This window comes from Falco rusticolus, chromosome 1, assembly GCF_015220075.1.
Source record: "Falco rusticolus isolate bFalRus1 chromosome 1, bFalRus1.pri, whole genome shotgun sequence".
NCBI lineage: Eukaryota > Metazoa > Chordata > Aves > Falconiformes > Falconidae > Falco > Falco rusticolus.
In genome coordinates this window covers 110,583,289-110,600,682 of record NC_051187.1, presented here as the reverse complement: position 1 = coordinate 110,600,682, position 17,394 = coordinate 110,583,289, and the positions used below count along the sequence as shown (strand labels likewise).

At 39.8% G+C, this 17,394-nt stretch overlaps 1 protein-coding gene across 4 annotated transcripts in view; it reads right to left on the bottom strand.

Annotated features, from left to right (window-relative positions):
• Nucleotides 1–17,394, bottom strand: part of WDFY3 (WD repeat and FYVE domain containing 3) — a 185,192-nt gene that overhangs the window by 33,175 nt on the left and 134,623 nt on the right. For 3 of the 4 annotated variants that reach the window (XM_037396249.1, XM_037396260.1, XM_037396261.1), the window contains 10 exons: nucleotides 17,019–17,236; nucleotides 14,037–14,272; nucleotides 12,435–12,569; nucleotides 10,373–10,552; nucleotides 8,194–8,427; nucleotides 6,155–6,254; nucleotides 4,402–4,562; nucleotides 3,571–3,800; nucleotides 2,605–2,714; nucleotides 1,539–1,721 (listed from right to left, as the gene is read on the bottom strand). In XM_037396249.1, coding sequence (XP_037252146.1) covers nucleotides 1,539–1,721; nucleotides 2,605–2,714; nucleotides 3,571–3,800; nucleotides 4,402–4,562; nucleotides 6,155–6,254; nucleotides 8,194–8,427; nucleotides 10,373–10,552; nucleotides 12,435–12,569; nucleotides 14,037–14,272; nucleotides 17,019–17,236 — 1,787 coding nt within the window. The remainder of the gene's footprint in view (nucleotides 1–1,538; nucleotides 1,722–2,604; nucleotides 2,715–3,570; nucleotides 3,801–4,401; nucleotides 4,563–6,154; nucleotides 6,255–8,193; nucleotides 8,428–10,372; nucleotides 10,553–12,434; nucleotides 12,570–14,036; nucleotides 14,273–17,018; nucleotides 17,237–17,394) is intronic. The other variant, XM_037396258.1, reaches the window with a different exon arrangement.

Here is a 17,394-nt window from a genome sequence, read left to right as displayed (position 1 = left end):
CTCCACCTCTGAGCTTTCTTCTTCTTTTAAAACCACCACTACTTTCTTATAGCAATAATTTCTCCTAAGATCTTTCACTCTATTCAAAACATTTCTGCATATATACTGACTGTAAGGGAGATACTGGAAACATGAGCAAGTATCAGCCAGGGATAACACATCTACATATCCAGAAATACAGAGACCACAAAAACAAGTATTCCAAGCTTTGAAAAATGCTTTCTGTACATCCAGGTTAAGCTCAATTACTTTAGAGCTGTGTAATCATCAAAGGAATCACATCTATGGAATTTATTACCTGCTGTCTAAACTCTCACTAATTCAGTCCAGCAACAGCTGGCCTTCTTTGCACAGAGCTAACTTGTGCTTAACTTGTTGTCCACCTGGATTCCCAGGTCCTTTTCCTGCAAAGCTGCTTCCTATGCTGAAGAGACTTCCCAGCCAAGAAGTCACAGTATCACTGCTGCTGGAGAAAGACTGCTCAGTCACACATTTCCAATTGTATCACCAGACTGAGAGTTTGCAGGCTGCACCCAGACCTGATCACGAGGGGTCCCCCTCCCTGCCTGGCACATCCAATCCTGAGAATGGCAACACAGGTCACCCCAATCCAAGTGTTCATGGGAAGGAGCTAAATGACCCCATCACTGTAATCTACAATATGCTATTTAGCATCTTTAGCACAGAACTGCAGCTTCTGTGGAAGCCAAAACCTGAAGTGAGGACAGTCACTGCTTAGCTGTAACTACAGCTTTGGAGTAGGAACCCGGAACATACCACAGCAAGACCCTAGATGTGGTGGAACTTCAGCCAGAGACGCTTAATTCTCTCTAGACTACAGGGACAAGGTACTACAAGCCCAGAAATGTCGAATTCAGATATTCAGATGGAAATTACAGCAGGCCAAAGTAGTCCAACAGTTGCCAGTCCAGTTAGAGAGTGTTTCAAGTTTGTTTTGGTTTTTAAACGAGCAAGATCTGGCCTTTCAGGTCTCTGGTTTTGTTTGCTTTTTTACCTCCCCTCTAAACTACTGAAGCGTCAGGTTAGTTACAGAGCCAAAGAGATAAGGGAGCACAATGCCAGAAGAATTGCCCAGAAAACCCGATACATCTATTTGCTCAATGGCTGGAAGGATTCAATGAAACACAAGCCTAGCTGCAGGTTTTCAAGCAGGTCCACCATAGCCTAGTCTATGGGAAGAGTCATTTTACTTGTCTGCAGATGACAGAGGATATCCAAAAGGGAACAGTAATCCACACACCAAAGCTACTGAGCAGCCAAAGCTGAGCAATCTTACCCATAAGGTCTTTGGAGCATCGTGTGTCTGACTTACAAAAGCAGGATAAAGGCCCTGTGTGCAGTGGAGTGTAAGTATATCCTATAGATGGTACAGTTTCTAAATGAGACATGTTAAATGGTGACAGTTTAAAGTACTTACTGCTGCCCAAAAGCTAAGCCTATATTAAAATGTCCAGTGCATACGGTTCACTTCAGGGAAATCTATCATTCAGGACAGATAAATCCTCAGTTACACTCACCCAAATGATTTTGCCAACACTTTAAACTTGCTTCCTCAATGAAAGGTCTTGCAACAGTTATATCCACTTGGCCACGATCGTTGACAGGTAGCGTCACTTTGAAAACTTCCTCTAAAACCTGTTTTTTACTATGGATCAGCTCTGTCCACACTCTGTTTATGGCTTTTAAAAGAAGTTGGCGACCTGTATAGGTACAAGATCACAAACAGCAAGCTCTCTACAGTGCTTACAGAATTGGTATTTTTACAGTAGTGAACTAAACTTCTGCAGTTACACTCCAGGATCTTCCACTCCTGCACAACTTGTGAAATGCCTCTGGCCAGACTGTCTTTTTTGCCATTTATATCCTATCAGAAAGTATCTAATAGTTAATTTTGGCTATTTTTTCCTCTGTGAATCTGAAACACCACCTCTGATTAGTTGTGATTCTTCTCCTGCATCCATTTATTAATGACGTAAGATTCAAAAAAATCTTACAGAAGTATGGCTATAAACACATACATAATTCCACATATACATTATGCTTTAATATTTTTACATATGATTGTGTGCATAAAGTACACAACTGGAATAAGTATTGCGTATATACATGTAAGAAAAAAAAAAAATCATCACCGAATCCTTTATTCCACAGCTAGTTCATAAATTTCCTTTGAGTGAGAGATCCTGAGGTTGTCACTAAATAATAATTTTAGAGCCTATACCAATGAGTTCTTACCTATGCTCATGTAAGACCCAGCTGATACAAAACTATGGTGCACACTTAAAATGAACCATTCCTACTGCATTTAACTCAGTGCATATAAAGCAGTATTTATAATTCTAGTATATGTCCAGAATACAATGAAGAGCTCTTGCTATTTTAACAAAACAGTAACTTACCCTGGATATGTCTGTCTTGGCATTTCTAAGTGTTTTTTCATCTATTTTTTAGGTATTTTTATACACACACACACCCCCACACACCCCCACACACAGCCCTAAGAGTAACTGGGGTAGAAGATTAGTGATGACAATACAGAAGTGGCATTAGGAGACATCTGTGACTTTGCCACTCTCTGATTACCTTCGCTGACATCTTGATTGTAGACTCCATCTGGTTCTATATCAGAGGGAATCATAATGTGCCAAGTTGTCATCCTGGCTTCTGCTTCCAATCCAAACCCATCGACGTTGCTACAAATACACAATGAATTAACGACTAGAAAAAAAAAAACCCAACAAGCTAAAGCATTTGGTTCCCTGTGACAGTATCACAAAGATTAATATGTGCTACTACAGCAACGTATCTTCATTTCTGTCCACTTAGGTTCTGATCATCTGCAGTCACAAGCTGCACTGAAGGTTTATGAAAAATGACATGCCACGGACACTGACGTCACTAGAGGAAGATAGCAATATTTGAAGAAATGCAAAACAGATGAGGCCACAAATGGAAAACATTAGGGTTTCTGCTGCTGATGCTTCCCAAGTGTCTTTGGACGAAACACAAGTTGTACAACTTTTTGGAAAGAGAAAATGAAATGCCAGGCAGGTTTGCAGCAATGCAGGAAAATGGGTGCCTACAGCATTTGTCATGGGCATCTGATTTAAAGCCTGACTGGACTTACTCCAGTGTTATATAGCCAAGTACTAAGATATGGAATTTGTATGAAATGATTCAATAGACAATAAATCTAGTGACAGGTACCTTCAAATATTAATTACTTAGCACGAGTGTTTCTTTCTACCTTGAAAACACTTCAAATTATCAAAGCATAACAACAAAATGGTTAGGTAAGCACTTGTGACAGTATTTTAAAATACCTCTGTAAAAGTAGGTTACAATGTTCTCTATACCTGGGCTCTTCAAACATAATTCTTTTTCAAAATGAATCATTTAAGCTTGCTTGCATCTCACTGGCTGGAAAATTATAAACAGTTACACAGAATTTGCTGACTTACAAGGTGAGTGTCACTGCTTAGAGAGAACAGGTCATTTTAATACTTCACAGCCCTGGTTCTGGAATGACCTTCTGTCTAAGATACTTACCTTCCCACATGCAGATTAATCAAGCAGTGAGCTAGGCAGCTGATGAACTCTTGATCATGATTTCCAGGTCCCAAAATTAAGTTTCTGTTCACAGTAAGGACCCTTAGGGAATCAAGGAGAGCCACTTGCTGAGGAACAGTTTTGTGTGCCCTTGAGAACTGATACAAGATGGTCCTGTTCAGGCAGTGATAAATAGCATCCAGTGATAGTCCCTGAGATCTTCTTTTTGACTGATGTGAAGTAAAAAACCATGATCAGACAGTAGCAGAAAATCAATTTACTGGCACACAATCTTCCCCTGAATTGACCCATGCTCATTTTTCAAAATCGGTATTTTACTAAAAGTGTCAACAATTCCATGAATTTCAAGGACTAAAATGACATTAATTAATGATGATACACTTAGAATTTTAACATCTATAAAGATACTGCTGATTTTTAACAATAAGAGTCTTCTAATAATCTCCAATAAAAGTGCATGAGGAAGCTTCCCAAAAATGTCAAGGTAAATCTAGGAAGCTTCCCAAAATTTATGTGAGGTAAATTTTGTTGTTTATCTGGGGGAATTTCTAAAAAAAATAAAATAAAATAAAATAAAATAAATAGTATCATGTGAAATCGGTTTCTACTCAACGGCCCCATATTAAAGCACTCCACACTGACAAGATGAGCTAGGAAAGCTCAGTAAAGAGAGAGAAAACCTGGGGAACAAAAGCATGCTGCTGTGCTGACCTGTGTCACTAATGGGTTACTTAGTGACATCATTCGATGGGCTTTAACGTAACCCGCAAAAATGTTTCTGCAAGCAGGCTAATAGAAGAACACTGTTACCTGAGCAATGAGCTGGATTATGAATTCCACAAGAAGTTTGGATTCTTTGTTGAACATGCCCTGCCAAAGCTTATCTACCACACGCTGTGTAAAATAAAACACATTGTTCACCAGCACTTGGTAGCTTCCTCCACTCGTTATAGGCAGAGATGCATCTTCACCTAGGTAACGAAAAAACCCAAAGTTTTCTGCATTTATCAAAACCCCACATCTGCATAAATACATTCACCTTAGTCTGTGCTTTCTAGAATTCTGTAAATCAGAAGAAGACTCAGTCAGAGAAAAAGCTAAAACCTCACTCACAGCTTTCCTACAAGGATCTTTGATGGTAAGCAAACATTTGAAATCAACAGTGACAAAGACTAAGAAAGTGGGGGCTGGGGCAGGAAGAGTCTAGAAGAAACAGTACTCCTATGATCCTGAGGCATCATATTTATCTCTGGTCCTCCTTTTCAACTGGAGCTCCATGTGTGCAGAACCACCTGTAGCTTTTTTAAATTATACTTCTGCTCTTTCAAAAGTAAAAGAACCTTGTAAACCACCTTGAGATGACAAGTGGTATCAGCTGGCATCACTTCTCCCTCATGGTGCTTCGCTCAATAAAACTAAGTCAATAGGCATCAGCTGCATATGTCTGCACATACATAAATGTCAGTCCAGCTATATTAAGAGAAGCTTTATGGAAGCACTTGCACTTTTCAAAACACCCAAAACCCCCAAACAACCAAACAAAAACCTCAAACGATCAGTGGTGTTGATTTTGTTGGAAGTTCATCTACACTTATTCACTTGTTGCCTCATCTGCACGTAAGCCAACTGATAGTATCACATGTGGAGGAAGTTGGCAAAACCTCGAAGAACACATGACTGGGGAAACTAAAGTCCTGTTCCTGAGCTGCACAGATGTACTTCTAAGGGCAGGAGACTCTTTGAAGAACCTGACCCAAAGCTTCATGTAACGTGATTCTGGATTTATTTTATAAATGCACTGCACCCACAGAAAAACAAATTGTTGCTGTGGCAAGAAAGGGGGAGCCTTACAAGCACTTTTGAACAGAAATGCATGCCATCCAATGACATTTAGGATGGAGACAGAGCAGACTGAGAGCTCCTGGGAAGTCCAGCAGGCCACCATGAAATCAGATTGGGCACTGTAGCAGTGATATTCCTACAGGCCACCTTCACAATCATCTAAACCCATGCTCTGGTGGGACAGCCTACCCTACTGACATCCAGGTTACAAGCTTCTAATTCTCCTCCTGTCCATTTATTAACTGGATCAATGGAGTGCTAATCACAGAGGCTTTTTCTGGGGTGCTGCATTCATAATAAAATTACAGTAAAAGGAAACAGAAATAAAGCAAACTTTTACAAATGGATGTCCCACCCGTGATAAATGGACTGTAGTTCCAGTTCATCTACTAAGACAAGAAGGACAAGAGAGATGATGCAAGATTCAGTTTCAGGTCTTTTTGATGTGACTGAAATTTGTCTGGCTTATATACCCAAAAGATTCATGCCATATAGTTCTTTTGAATAAGCTATTTTACGGCTTCGGCACAATCAACATAGTGAGGGAACACGCAAGCACAGCAACACCATTTACACCATTACACCAAGGAAAGGAAAGGGCAGGGGAAAAAAACAGAAAAAGACATAAAAGACAGTCACAGAACGCGAATAAAAAAAAGTTAAATATTCAAAACCCTTTTTCTCAAATCCATAGATTGATAATTAAACTTTGCTATATTACCCAATAAAACATCAGCTGCAAGTAAGTGGTCCATCACTCCATCCAAAACGTATGTCTGAAACTCTTTCTGCTGTGTTCGTGTTGATCTTTCAGGAGAAGCCTGATAATAGAAATACAACATTAAGAAATGAATATCACTGAGTGCGGAAAAGAGGGAGGAGGAGAGTGTTCTAGCTGAATGTCTCTTCTCTCAGCTCTCAGGAACTGTTTTTTTTTCTTTTACGAGTCTGTCTCAATAAATAAGTCTTGGCTTCATCTAAAAATTTAAGAATGCACGTCAAGTATACATTGGCTGTATGCAGTCTTACAGAGTAGGTATTATTCCTATTTAAATCCAGTAAATTTGCCTTCTGCTGTAACAGGAACTGGAAAAGAACACATTCTGAAAAGGTGCACAAATCTAACTAAACATAAGATAAAGTTGTGATGATCTCAGTTCACAGAATCACCTCCTTCAGTAAAGACAAGTGGGACAGATCAAACATGTAAGTGTATCATCAATCCTACAAGGGGTTCTGCATATTACTACAGAAGCCCTGGTACAGTAATATAATAGATGGATGTGCTAAACCTTTCTAATTTCCTTTGCACTTTAAAGGCGAAAATGACTTTATCACCTTGTGTCGTTCAATGCATACATAACCATACCTAACCGAATGATCCATTTAAACTGTCCTAGAAAGCAATACAAGATTAAATCAACCTGCTTTGTCTCGCCCCATAACAGTTTAGCAGTGTGTACATACCCGATTCTCTGTTTATGCTAAGCAGCCAGTAACACTAGTGAGCGATAACAGATTACGACAGCAGTAAACCAACTGCAACTAAATGACGATGGCCTTAGATATGCTTCCTGATGTTTGGGTACAACTGCATCTTTTGACAAAGCATTTTTTGCTTTGTGACAGCAAAGACATGCCCAACTGCCTCAGGAAGTTTGTTTGGAAATATACAACATTCCTACAGCTATCAAAAAAAAAAAAAAATCAGGGAGACGCAGCAACTCACAGGTGAGGTAACAAACAGGCAGGTTAAGGGAGAATGTGAATTTATGTGAGCTGAACATTTCAAAATATATAATCTGAAAGAGGTGTAGGCAGCTAAACAGAAACTGAACTTTTCACTCCCTGCCTCCTCATTAACAGAGGGATGCTTTCTGCAGGTGTCACGAACTTTAAAAGATAATATACAGGAAGATAACACAGTTATTTTGTGAATTTTTATAGCATATGGCACCATATGTCCTGACACTTGTTTCTGTCTAATACGAATAAAATAGAAGCCTTATTATTTCTGTAGTAGGGACTTGCAGGGATTTTATATTTTCAACGAAGTCAACACAGCTGTCATTATCTGAAAGGTGTTTAACAAATGAAGCATACTTCATAAAACCAAAACTTGATGAAAACTACAACTTCTCACGCTGCACTGTTGAACTGTTATGATTCAAAACCTGTGTTTCCAGACCAAAAAAGATATTGGCTAAGATGACAAAACAAGTATGGCTGCTCTAAAGTGAGGACAAAATAGAAATCAAACCCTGACATGGCATGCTCAGCAGCTAGCAGAGTCATTTGACTGGCCAAATGAAAGTTAAGGAAAGCACAAACAAAAGCTGTAGTAGGGCTGTGGTGTGCAGGGGAACACAGCACAGCAACAAGAAAGCCAGGTAACCAGCATGCAGACTGGCAGCTCTAGCACCTGAGATGGTCACCAATATACACAAATGCTGGGGGCAGGGGCATGGAGAAGTCCAGAAAACACTGTCAAAGCAAGGTTGAGATAAACCCTCTGCATTTGCTTTCTTAGTTTTTCCAAGCTGTTAATGAAAGGTGAGCAAATTATTATTTATGGCACACTAGTGTTCCTTTTTCCCTGCCTGACCTCTTATTCCATGACAATTTACAGGATTCTGCTGAATCCCGAGTCATCATTACTCTAACTTTGAAAGGTAAGTAGAGGAAAACATTTTAGGAAATAAAGTGTCACAGTAAGTTCAAATAATAAAAATGAAAAAAACACTCCCAAAGAAACTGTACCTCTAGAAGAAGATCTACTAGTGGAGTCTGTTTGCTGGCTGGTGTGAGGCATAAGTTATCAATTATCAGCACACGCATGAAGTCAAACACAAACTTCTTGGCAGGATGGTTGGTTAGGTATGTCTTGGTGCCAACATTGCAGTATTCTGATTGGCTCCTGTTCATGCCAGAATCAGCTGCAAAGGCTTTAAACTCTTCAGCTGGGGACCCCACTTCATCATCAAGATCAGTGACCTGTGAAAAAAAGCATGTTAAAACCCTAGAGATCAGCAAACCAACAGCAGTCTCTTTGCAACTCAATTCTTTACTTGTCTTTCTAAGGCCATTCACATTTTGCTTCTTAAGAAGCCTTTTTACAAGATTATTATGTTCAGGATCAGTTCCCTAATACACAACAGGAGTTGTGTATTGTATACACACATTTGTAGGATGTGTAAAGTCCCCAAGGCAAACAGTAATCAGTGAAGACTGGCATGAGTTACATGAGCTAGAGACCACATTTCATGTTCACTTACCCACAAGTAGTACTTGGGCAATTTCTAGATACTTTGCAAAAATATTTTTTTTTTTTTGCAATCAGAAAATTTATGTAAAAAGTTATTAACTAAAGCAGATACAATCAGGACAGAAGCCACCTAAAAAAAGGCTATCAAGCTTACATGACAAAACAAAAAAGGAATTGAGCCTTTTCTTAATAGAATACCTTCACAGTGCAGTTATAGGTAAGCCAGTTTCCCCAAATCTCTAAACAAAACAACAGGTTTCCACAGCTTTCCTGTTTCTGATAACCAAGAATCTTTGGGGGGCTAGCTTTAAAGGAGGCTGTAACAAAAAGCACAAACAGCAATGAAAGCTGTCAAATCCAGAAGACTGACTGTTTCTATGTAACACCCTCCTCCAAATGCAAAAGGAGACAATATGATTTCCATCAACAGGCTTATTGCATCACCAGCTTACATGTGAAGTAACCAAATGTTGTGAACATTTGGTCTGCTCTCCAGTAGGAGAGTATTCCCAAGAAATTAAGAGAAATGCGAACGTGTACTGCTTCTGGTTTTAACGGCAATCTCAGAAAGGCTGAAAGATCAGTTAAGAATTTTCTCTCAAGGCTGAATTTGGGTTACAGTATTTTATTGTGGGAATCTGGCTGTTATTCATCTATTTCACAAGGGATTAAATAGTTCTGCATATTCGGACAGAGACAAATGCTGGAGGAGTAAACCAATTTGGAAGTCAAGAGAGCCCTCAAACAGTGAAGAGCTTGAGTTGTCAGGCAACTACAAAAAGTTAAGAGACCTAGTAGTTAAAAGTAAAACCTACTCAGAGGCACAAGGCTCCTCTAAAAACGCTGTACAGGTGAAGGCCAAGTCAGCATTACCACTTTATAAGTGGCACTTCTTTTGAGAGAGACAGCATTCCTAGCATCTACTTGAAGTGCAAGTTTAACTTAAAAGCAAAATAAACTATTTTGATGAGAGACTCATCAGCACACACCTTTAAAAACTGTTATTGACAACAGAAAGATAGCATGCAGCCAGCAAGTATTTCCTGAAGTACTGTATCATACCCTCCCTAGTTCTAGGACTTTCAACCTGTAGGCTAACTATCTTTCCACATTCTTAATAAAATTATTTTTAGATGTTGGCTAACAATAACTGTTTGTTCCCTTTCCATTCATATTCTAGAAATAATACCATTTTTAAATGCCACTAAGCTCAAAGAATACTTCAGGCACCAATTCACACCCTCTCCTGGCTTGAACTCAGTAGTTCCAGCTAATACAAGAACACTGTTTTGTGGCCAAGCCACAAAAGAAGAAATGGGAAGTGGGAGGAAAAAGAAGTTTTAGATTTTATCACATCCTCCAGAGCAGAAGAATGAAAGCACAGGCTGCTTCCCTTTCTTTTGCTTTTGTAAATCTGAGCTAACATTGTTCATATGACTGAAAAGAGTCCACTAGAAAACAAATAAACTGTGTACATTCTCCCTAAAATGCAGTTTCTGGTGTCACTGCACAGTAACTGCCCTTCAGCTGAACATGCACTTCTCTCGGTTCAAAACCCAAGCACAAAACATCGAGGCCAGCCTTTACAACGATCAGAGCTTTATTTAGCATGACTGTTAATTTATAAATCCACATTCAGGGGAAAATGAACAGCTAAGTAGTTGCATTTCCTACCATCTCAGAGTAAGGTCGTATGTTGAAAGGAAACACTGTTGCTGCCAGCGCACACAGGAACTCTGGACTCATCCACAAGGAAATGAGGTCCGGCACATTGTGATACAAATACCGAAAGAACTGCATCAAGGTGACTGGATATTCTCGAAGCCAAGAGCCTTCTTCCTCTGACTGCCAAGGCTGGGTTGAAAAACAAACAGCACATTAGCACAGATGGCACTAACTGACGAACGCTCATTTCAGAAAGGAGCTGCAGGAAGAGGAGCCATAGGGTGAAATATGCAATCAAACATGGTCAAACATGCAGTGAAAGACATGATCATCACATGTGATAAAAGATGTGGCCAAATGTGATCAACCACGTGGACAAGCACTTTTTTAAACAAAGCAGAAATAAGTAACTGAACATGTGGCCAAGCACATAGCCAAGTGTGAAAAACGCATCAAATGTGTGTTGCCGCACTTGTCAGAACACATGACCAAACATGTTTCTAGATGATTTCTGAGGACAGTGTCTGAACATACGACCTAATATCTGATCAAACAAGTGACAGAAAATGTGTTTGAGCACATCACTACCACGTGACAAACCTGACCCGATGTGACAGAACGTATGTCTGAGTATGTCACCATACAATGGACACCTGATCAATCACATGACCAAACACATGGCTAATCTTGCCTCCAGAATGTGTGACAAGTGAACAAGCCAACTTCTAACACCTAAACCGCCTGCCCAAATCATGTGCCTGCAACAGGTGACAACAGAACACATGTCCAAGTCATCACAGACATGTGACTGAACATACAACAGCATGTCACCGTATCATAAATGCATGAGAAACATGTAGCTGAATATACCAAACATTATAACAGGACACAAGTTGCAAGCCCATGAGGAAAGGTAACCGGACACATGACTGAACATGTGATAAACCTACAGCAGTAACACACAGCAGCCTAACACATGACAGTAACCTATGCCTGAGCACGTGTCCAAGCATGTCACAAACAGCAGACTGATCACATTTACAACACACGATTGATCATAAGACAAAACATGTGTCCTAACATATAATGGTTCAAAGCATGTTGGTAAACACGACCTGACTCAGGTCAACCTAAAATGTGATGGCACTGCTGAACATACACCTGATGACACAGAACCAGACAGCAAGGCAAGAGGCAGCGTATGCCTCTGAGCATGTCACAAATGTGTCTGAATAGGTGAGGACCAAACACATGACAGAACAAAGCACCAGCAAGAGACAAAACACATGACAACGGGAATGTGTACCACACACAGCAGGCTACAAATACATAACCAGTACCCACGTCCAGAAGATACTTCTGAACATGTTAACGTGGGAGGGAGATGCAAACAATGCTTCTCAGAGCATACTGCAAACACATAATGACCAAACAGGTGACAACCAAACAGGTCCTGCTTTTCAACACTTCATGAGATAATAGTCAGCATGTAACACACTCTGGCTCCAAGGAAATATAAAATTTTCCTACTGTGAAACCAACTTTCACAACTTCTGACATTAGATTCAAAGATTAGAAGACGACACGTTTTTCTGATGGTAAATTCATTTCTTTCAGCATGTGGCTATTAATAGTCGGGGACTTGTCTGCACGTAGAGGCTTCATGCATGAAATCCATAATTCACATAGCTCTGAGCAGTTGGGATATAGAGTCTCAAATGTTCCCCCATGATGTTAATCAGCAAAGAAATTCAATGACCTCTGCCAAGGGCATTTTATCCTTCTGCTTTCCTGTTTTGTTTTAATTGCAGCAAAACACAAAGCCTAGCCTTTTTGTGAAAAAGCAGCATTAATTTTGTGGCCACTAATACTTCTACAGATACTGACAAATGAAGTAAGATAGAATAACCCACTGACAATGATGTTTTTCACCCAAGTATTATGAGCCTAACTCAGAACTGGGTTTGTCATGATAGTAACAAAACTTCAACTTCTCTAATTTGGCTCTTGACTAAGTTGCAACTCGAACAATTCTGTATATTCAAATAAGAGAAAAAATTTTTATGCTTACTGAATTCAGCATGCTCCTCAGCATTCCCAATAACAAGAAGGCAGCTTCTGTGCAAACACCATGTATTGAAGAGGTAACAGTGCCACAGGAGGCAGGAACTCCAAATATGAATGTCCAAATAGAATCTAAATCAAACTGGAAGAGGTCAAAGAGAAGAAACGAGACATGAAATAATCCCCCTCTCCAGTGCAATCTGACAATGCTTTTTATTAAACCTACAATACACTCATTTGGAAGTATCTAAAAAATCAATTGTTTCATGTTCTCCAAACTTTATCCCCAAAAGCTTCACATGGTTGCATGTCACTGAATAGAACTCCTTCTAAGCATGGGCTAATGTAACTGCAACTCTCACTTTCTCAAAGGATTTAAGTGTTTTGAAACAAGAAGAGACCTGGCAGTGTAAGTGCTGCACAATCACTTCTGTTTACTTCAGTTACACCTAGCAGTAAAACCCACATGGTATCCCCCCAGAAAAAACAAGGGGGGCGGGAAGAGAAAAAAAGGGAAAGGCAAGAGACGGGAGGGGGGGAAAAGCGAGAGAGAGAGAGAGACGGGAGGGGGGGAAAAGCGAGAGAGAGAGACACGGGAGAGGGGGAAAGCGAGAGAGAGAGAGAGACGGGAGGGGGGGAAAGAGATGAAAAAGGCAAAAAAGGAAAAAAACTAAACTGTGTTTTCCAGCAAGTCCAAATAATTAAATCAATTAAAAAATAATAATAAAAAAACCGAAGTGCCCACCTTTAGCATTAGAAGTGCAACTGCTAAATATTTCAAGGAGCTGAATTTAGATTTAACAGTGCTGTACTTCAGCGCTGTAAGGAGGTCAGCTTCATGGCTGCACCTCACTGTAGCACAGTGCTGAACATGCTGTCAAGCGTTCCTCTCAAGGAAGCAGGCAGGCAGAACACCTTCCAGCCTGACATCTTTATCTCCCGTTCCCACTGATAAATGTTAGCACTGCATTCACCATGAACAGGCACCCTCTCTACCTGGAGTGTGGCTCTTCTCCATAAAGCACTTCCTAGAACTCTGTTGTAAACCATATAATTTCTACTAACTTACATGCAATTAAAACAAGTCCAAAATAAACCTGTTCAGGATAGGAACAATAAACATTTTCCAGCAACAACTGAGATGCCTCCCTACAAAACCAGAGAGACTTTCTGAAATAAAAGCTACCTTGTTTTGTCTGCAACCTGTGAACTCTCAACTCCCCACTCAAAAAAACCAACTTATAAAAAAACCCCACACCAAAAACCAACCCAAAAACCCCCCAACCAAAACCAAACCAACCCAACACCAAAGAAAGCAAGCAAAAAATTATGTTCCCCCTCAGCGCCCACACCATGCCAGCTCGAACCAGGGATCTGCTTCTCATTTGACACGAAAACAGAGCAGAAAGACACCAGTGACAGTGATGCTGTGACAGGCTGGCTTCCACGTGCTTGCAGGGTACCATGTCCTCCCACCCCGAACAGCTCAGCACTAAACACCACAGCACTGTAAAGCAGCTGCAGAGGGAGGGGGGGGGGGGCTGGTTAATCTGTTATTTTCTTTCATAACAGGCAGAATGACATTTACATTTTACTACATAATCCCTACCTGGCGACCCTGATTACACTGGCTGCTGATGACAGGCGCACTGACCTGCAGGTTTTCAGGCAGTTCAGTGACTGGCTGCTGCAGGAAAAGGGCCATGAGGAGGAAATAGAGTGCAGGTACGTTAGTGTGCTTCGGGAGAAGGGACTGCAGAATGGGAAAGCCTGGGAAGTGACAAGCATCCCGGTTAATCTCCCGGACCGTCGATCTGCCACCAGCACTCCTGCCAACATTGAACCCTAAGATGAAAAATAATAAGAAAACCCAAAAAGCCAACAATGTTAATAGGGAAACAACTGTGAAGCTCGCTCTTAATCAAGTAGTGAACTCAAAAGGGTACCTCCTCAGAAATTAACGCCGTAAAAAATGAAAGTGTGCATACAGACTAATCATACATGTTACACAAATCTGCTTCAGATGTCTGATTTATCAATCAATAAAAAAAGGAAATTATTACCTTCCAATAGCGCATAGATGAGACTGCTCCATACAGACTGCCTAATGCTACCACACATGCACATAGATCCATTTTCTGACTATGACCACAATTTCAGGCTTTTAAAACACGCAAGCTTCTGAAAAAAGATATTTCACTGGCTGAGAGGGATGCATCACCTTGATCTCAATTACAGATTTGTATTACCAAGCAGCAATCCCATGGCCCATTTAAGTTGATGGGCAGCTAATTTGTTTCCAAAAATGTCTCAGGGGCATCTTGTTTCAGCTGTTTTGTTACTGATTAATCAGCTGGTATGAAGCATTAAATGTTCTTATTTTATCTGAACTGTTGACAGAGGCACAAAACTCAACCTTCTGTGACCCTGCTTCTACCTATGTATTTCAGGTTTTTATTGAACAAAAATAAAAATACACCAAGACAACAGAAGCACTTATGTTCTAGTGAGGAAGGAGGTAGGAAGGGAGTTCAGGCTCAGCATCAGCACAATGAACCATTCTTCTGACACTGACAGACATCAGGTTGCTTTTCTGAGGCTCTAATACTGATAATTCTTTCCACCAGAAACTGACTTTTTAAACATAAAACAACTACCAGGAATCAGACTAATGAAATCTTTGCTACAAAGTTGCAGGAATTTGGTCAGCAATCTTGAACAAAAATGGCTGGTGTTTCACTTCAGGAGAAATTTGGGGAGTCAACGTGTTGTAATTTATTAAAAAACACAGGGTATAAAATTAGATAATCTGTCACTATCAGTTAATGAGACACAAATTTAAAAAATATGTTTGGTCACAGTCGTGCTTGGATTCAATTAAAGTGATACTATAATAAAAAAAACTGTTACAAATACTCTCCAACTGTGACTGTAAATCAAAACCTTATTTAGAAAGATTTTGTTACTGAAGAAAATTTTATGTTATTGGATTATACATATATACACATATCCATTTATATCCAATATAAATATCAGTTTATAGTGGATACTGAATAAACAAGTCAATTCCCTAAAATATCAATTGTTTTCAAATTTTAAGGCACCAGCGCGCAAGGCACAACCATGTGCAAAAATTGTTTCTTAAATAAAGTCACAATTAGCCAAACAACAGATGCTATAGTATGTTAACAATAAATGTTTGCACGTGTAATATGGTTTCAGGAAAACTGTTCTCCTTAACCTTCATAATTCATTCATAATGCAAAGAACCATCCTATGTTCTTAGTCGAATATCCTGAGGGATCTATTATGGGAAACCAGTGTAAATAAATAGACTTGATAGTTTTATTTATGCAAGAAGTAATAAAGATAGCATAAGATAACTTTGAGAGATTTCAAAGAGACAAAGCATTAAAAAAAAAATGGACTTTTAATTTTCATTTCAGGAAAAGTCCTCTTCCTAAACTAAGATCACTTGAACAACACTTTACAATTATTTCCTTATAATAAACCAATTTGGAAAAATCTTTAGCACAGAAACAGATCATATATTGCTGCAACACAGAGAGGTGCCTCCTTGTACAATCATTTTAGGAACAACAATTAAGTTGAAAGTACTGTTAATACCACTGCCCTGATCTAAAGCCTACTCAAGCTCATGAAGAGACTCCCATTTAGCGTCAAGGGATATGCATCATGGTCTGAAAGGACATTTATCTGAAAAGCACTACCTTATTTTGACCAGAGAAAAACAGGTCCGTATGAAATGGTGACTACACCTGTCCACACAGAATTGACATCCATAACTTGAGATGCTTTGAGATGCATTTCAGACAGCATAGAGATGCTCAACATGGGTCCTGTAGCACTAAAGCCTTACACACTGACTTCTAGATCACACAGGGTAATAGAAAGGTCTGATAACCTGGATAAATGAGGCTTTAAGAACCTGCAAAAAAAGTCTTTATTAAAAGAGAGAGTGTGAACCTGCATAAGTGCAGAAGGACGCAGGAGATGGAGAGGAACAGAAAGGCTGAGATAATACTGTGAACACAGAAATTCCCAAGAGAGCAAAATTCCAAACTGGTAAGTCTAATTGGCACAGAACTCACTAGACAAAGCAGCTCTGGTATAACACCACCTGATGCTCTAACTAATGAAAGTAGACAAACAAGTAAATTTTACTGAATCTTAATTAGTTGTGTGCATAAGGTGCTATACTATGCTACCTTTGCATCTAGCTCAGGTGTGCCTGCCCATGGGGCATACTTAACCTCACCATGCTTGTAACAGAAAAAAAAAAATTAGCTACATCGGCTTCATGCAGATGATGAGGTAATACTGAACTACAAGGAAATCTGTGTACTGTCAACTGAAGGGCACTTTTGTAAAACCGCTCCCTTTTGTCTAGGAAATCAAAGTCTTAGTTGTAAGAAAAATAAAGTGCAGAGGCACCCGATTACAGCACCAACAACAGTGACAGAAAGGATGCATCTGCCAGACAGTATTCATACAGTAACCCCCACCTCGACACAGACGCACACGTACTCCCACACAAGCCTTCAGTCCTGAGGGAGCTGGGATGCCATACCTAGCACAGTACCAATCTTATCGGTCAGGACAGAATCCGTCTGGTCAAGCCAGCCTCCACCACTCAGACCCTCCTTAAACTTTATAAGGATCGACTGATTACTCAACAGGACGACAAGAATTCGCATAGCTGCTGTGACTGTGGTGGAATGCAGATGTTCTTCCATAAACATCATAATCCAATCAAAACCCAGTGTCTTGACCAGTTCTTCACAAGCCCTAATTAAAGAGGAAAGAAAAAAAGTCATCGTCACATTTTACAGCATTTATTTTCCTACTACATAGCAAGTATCAGTGTCCTCCACAACAGTGCAAGTTTCAAGATCAGAAAAAATACAGATCTATCAAAGAGTTAACTGAATTCTTAAATAAATTTG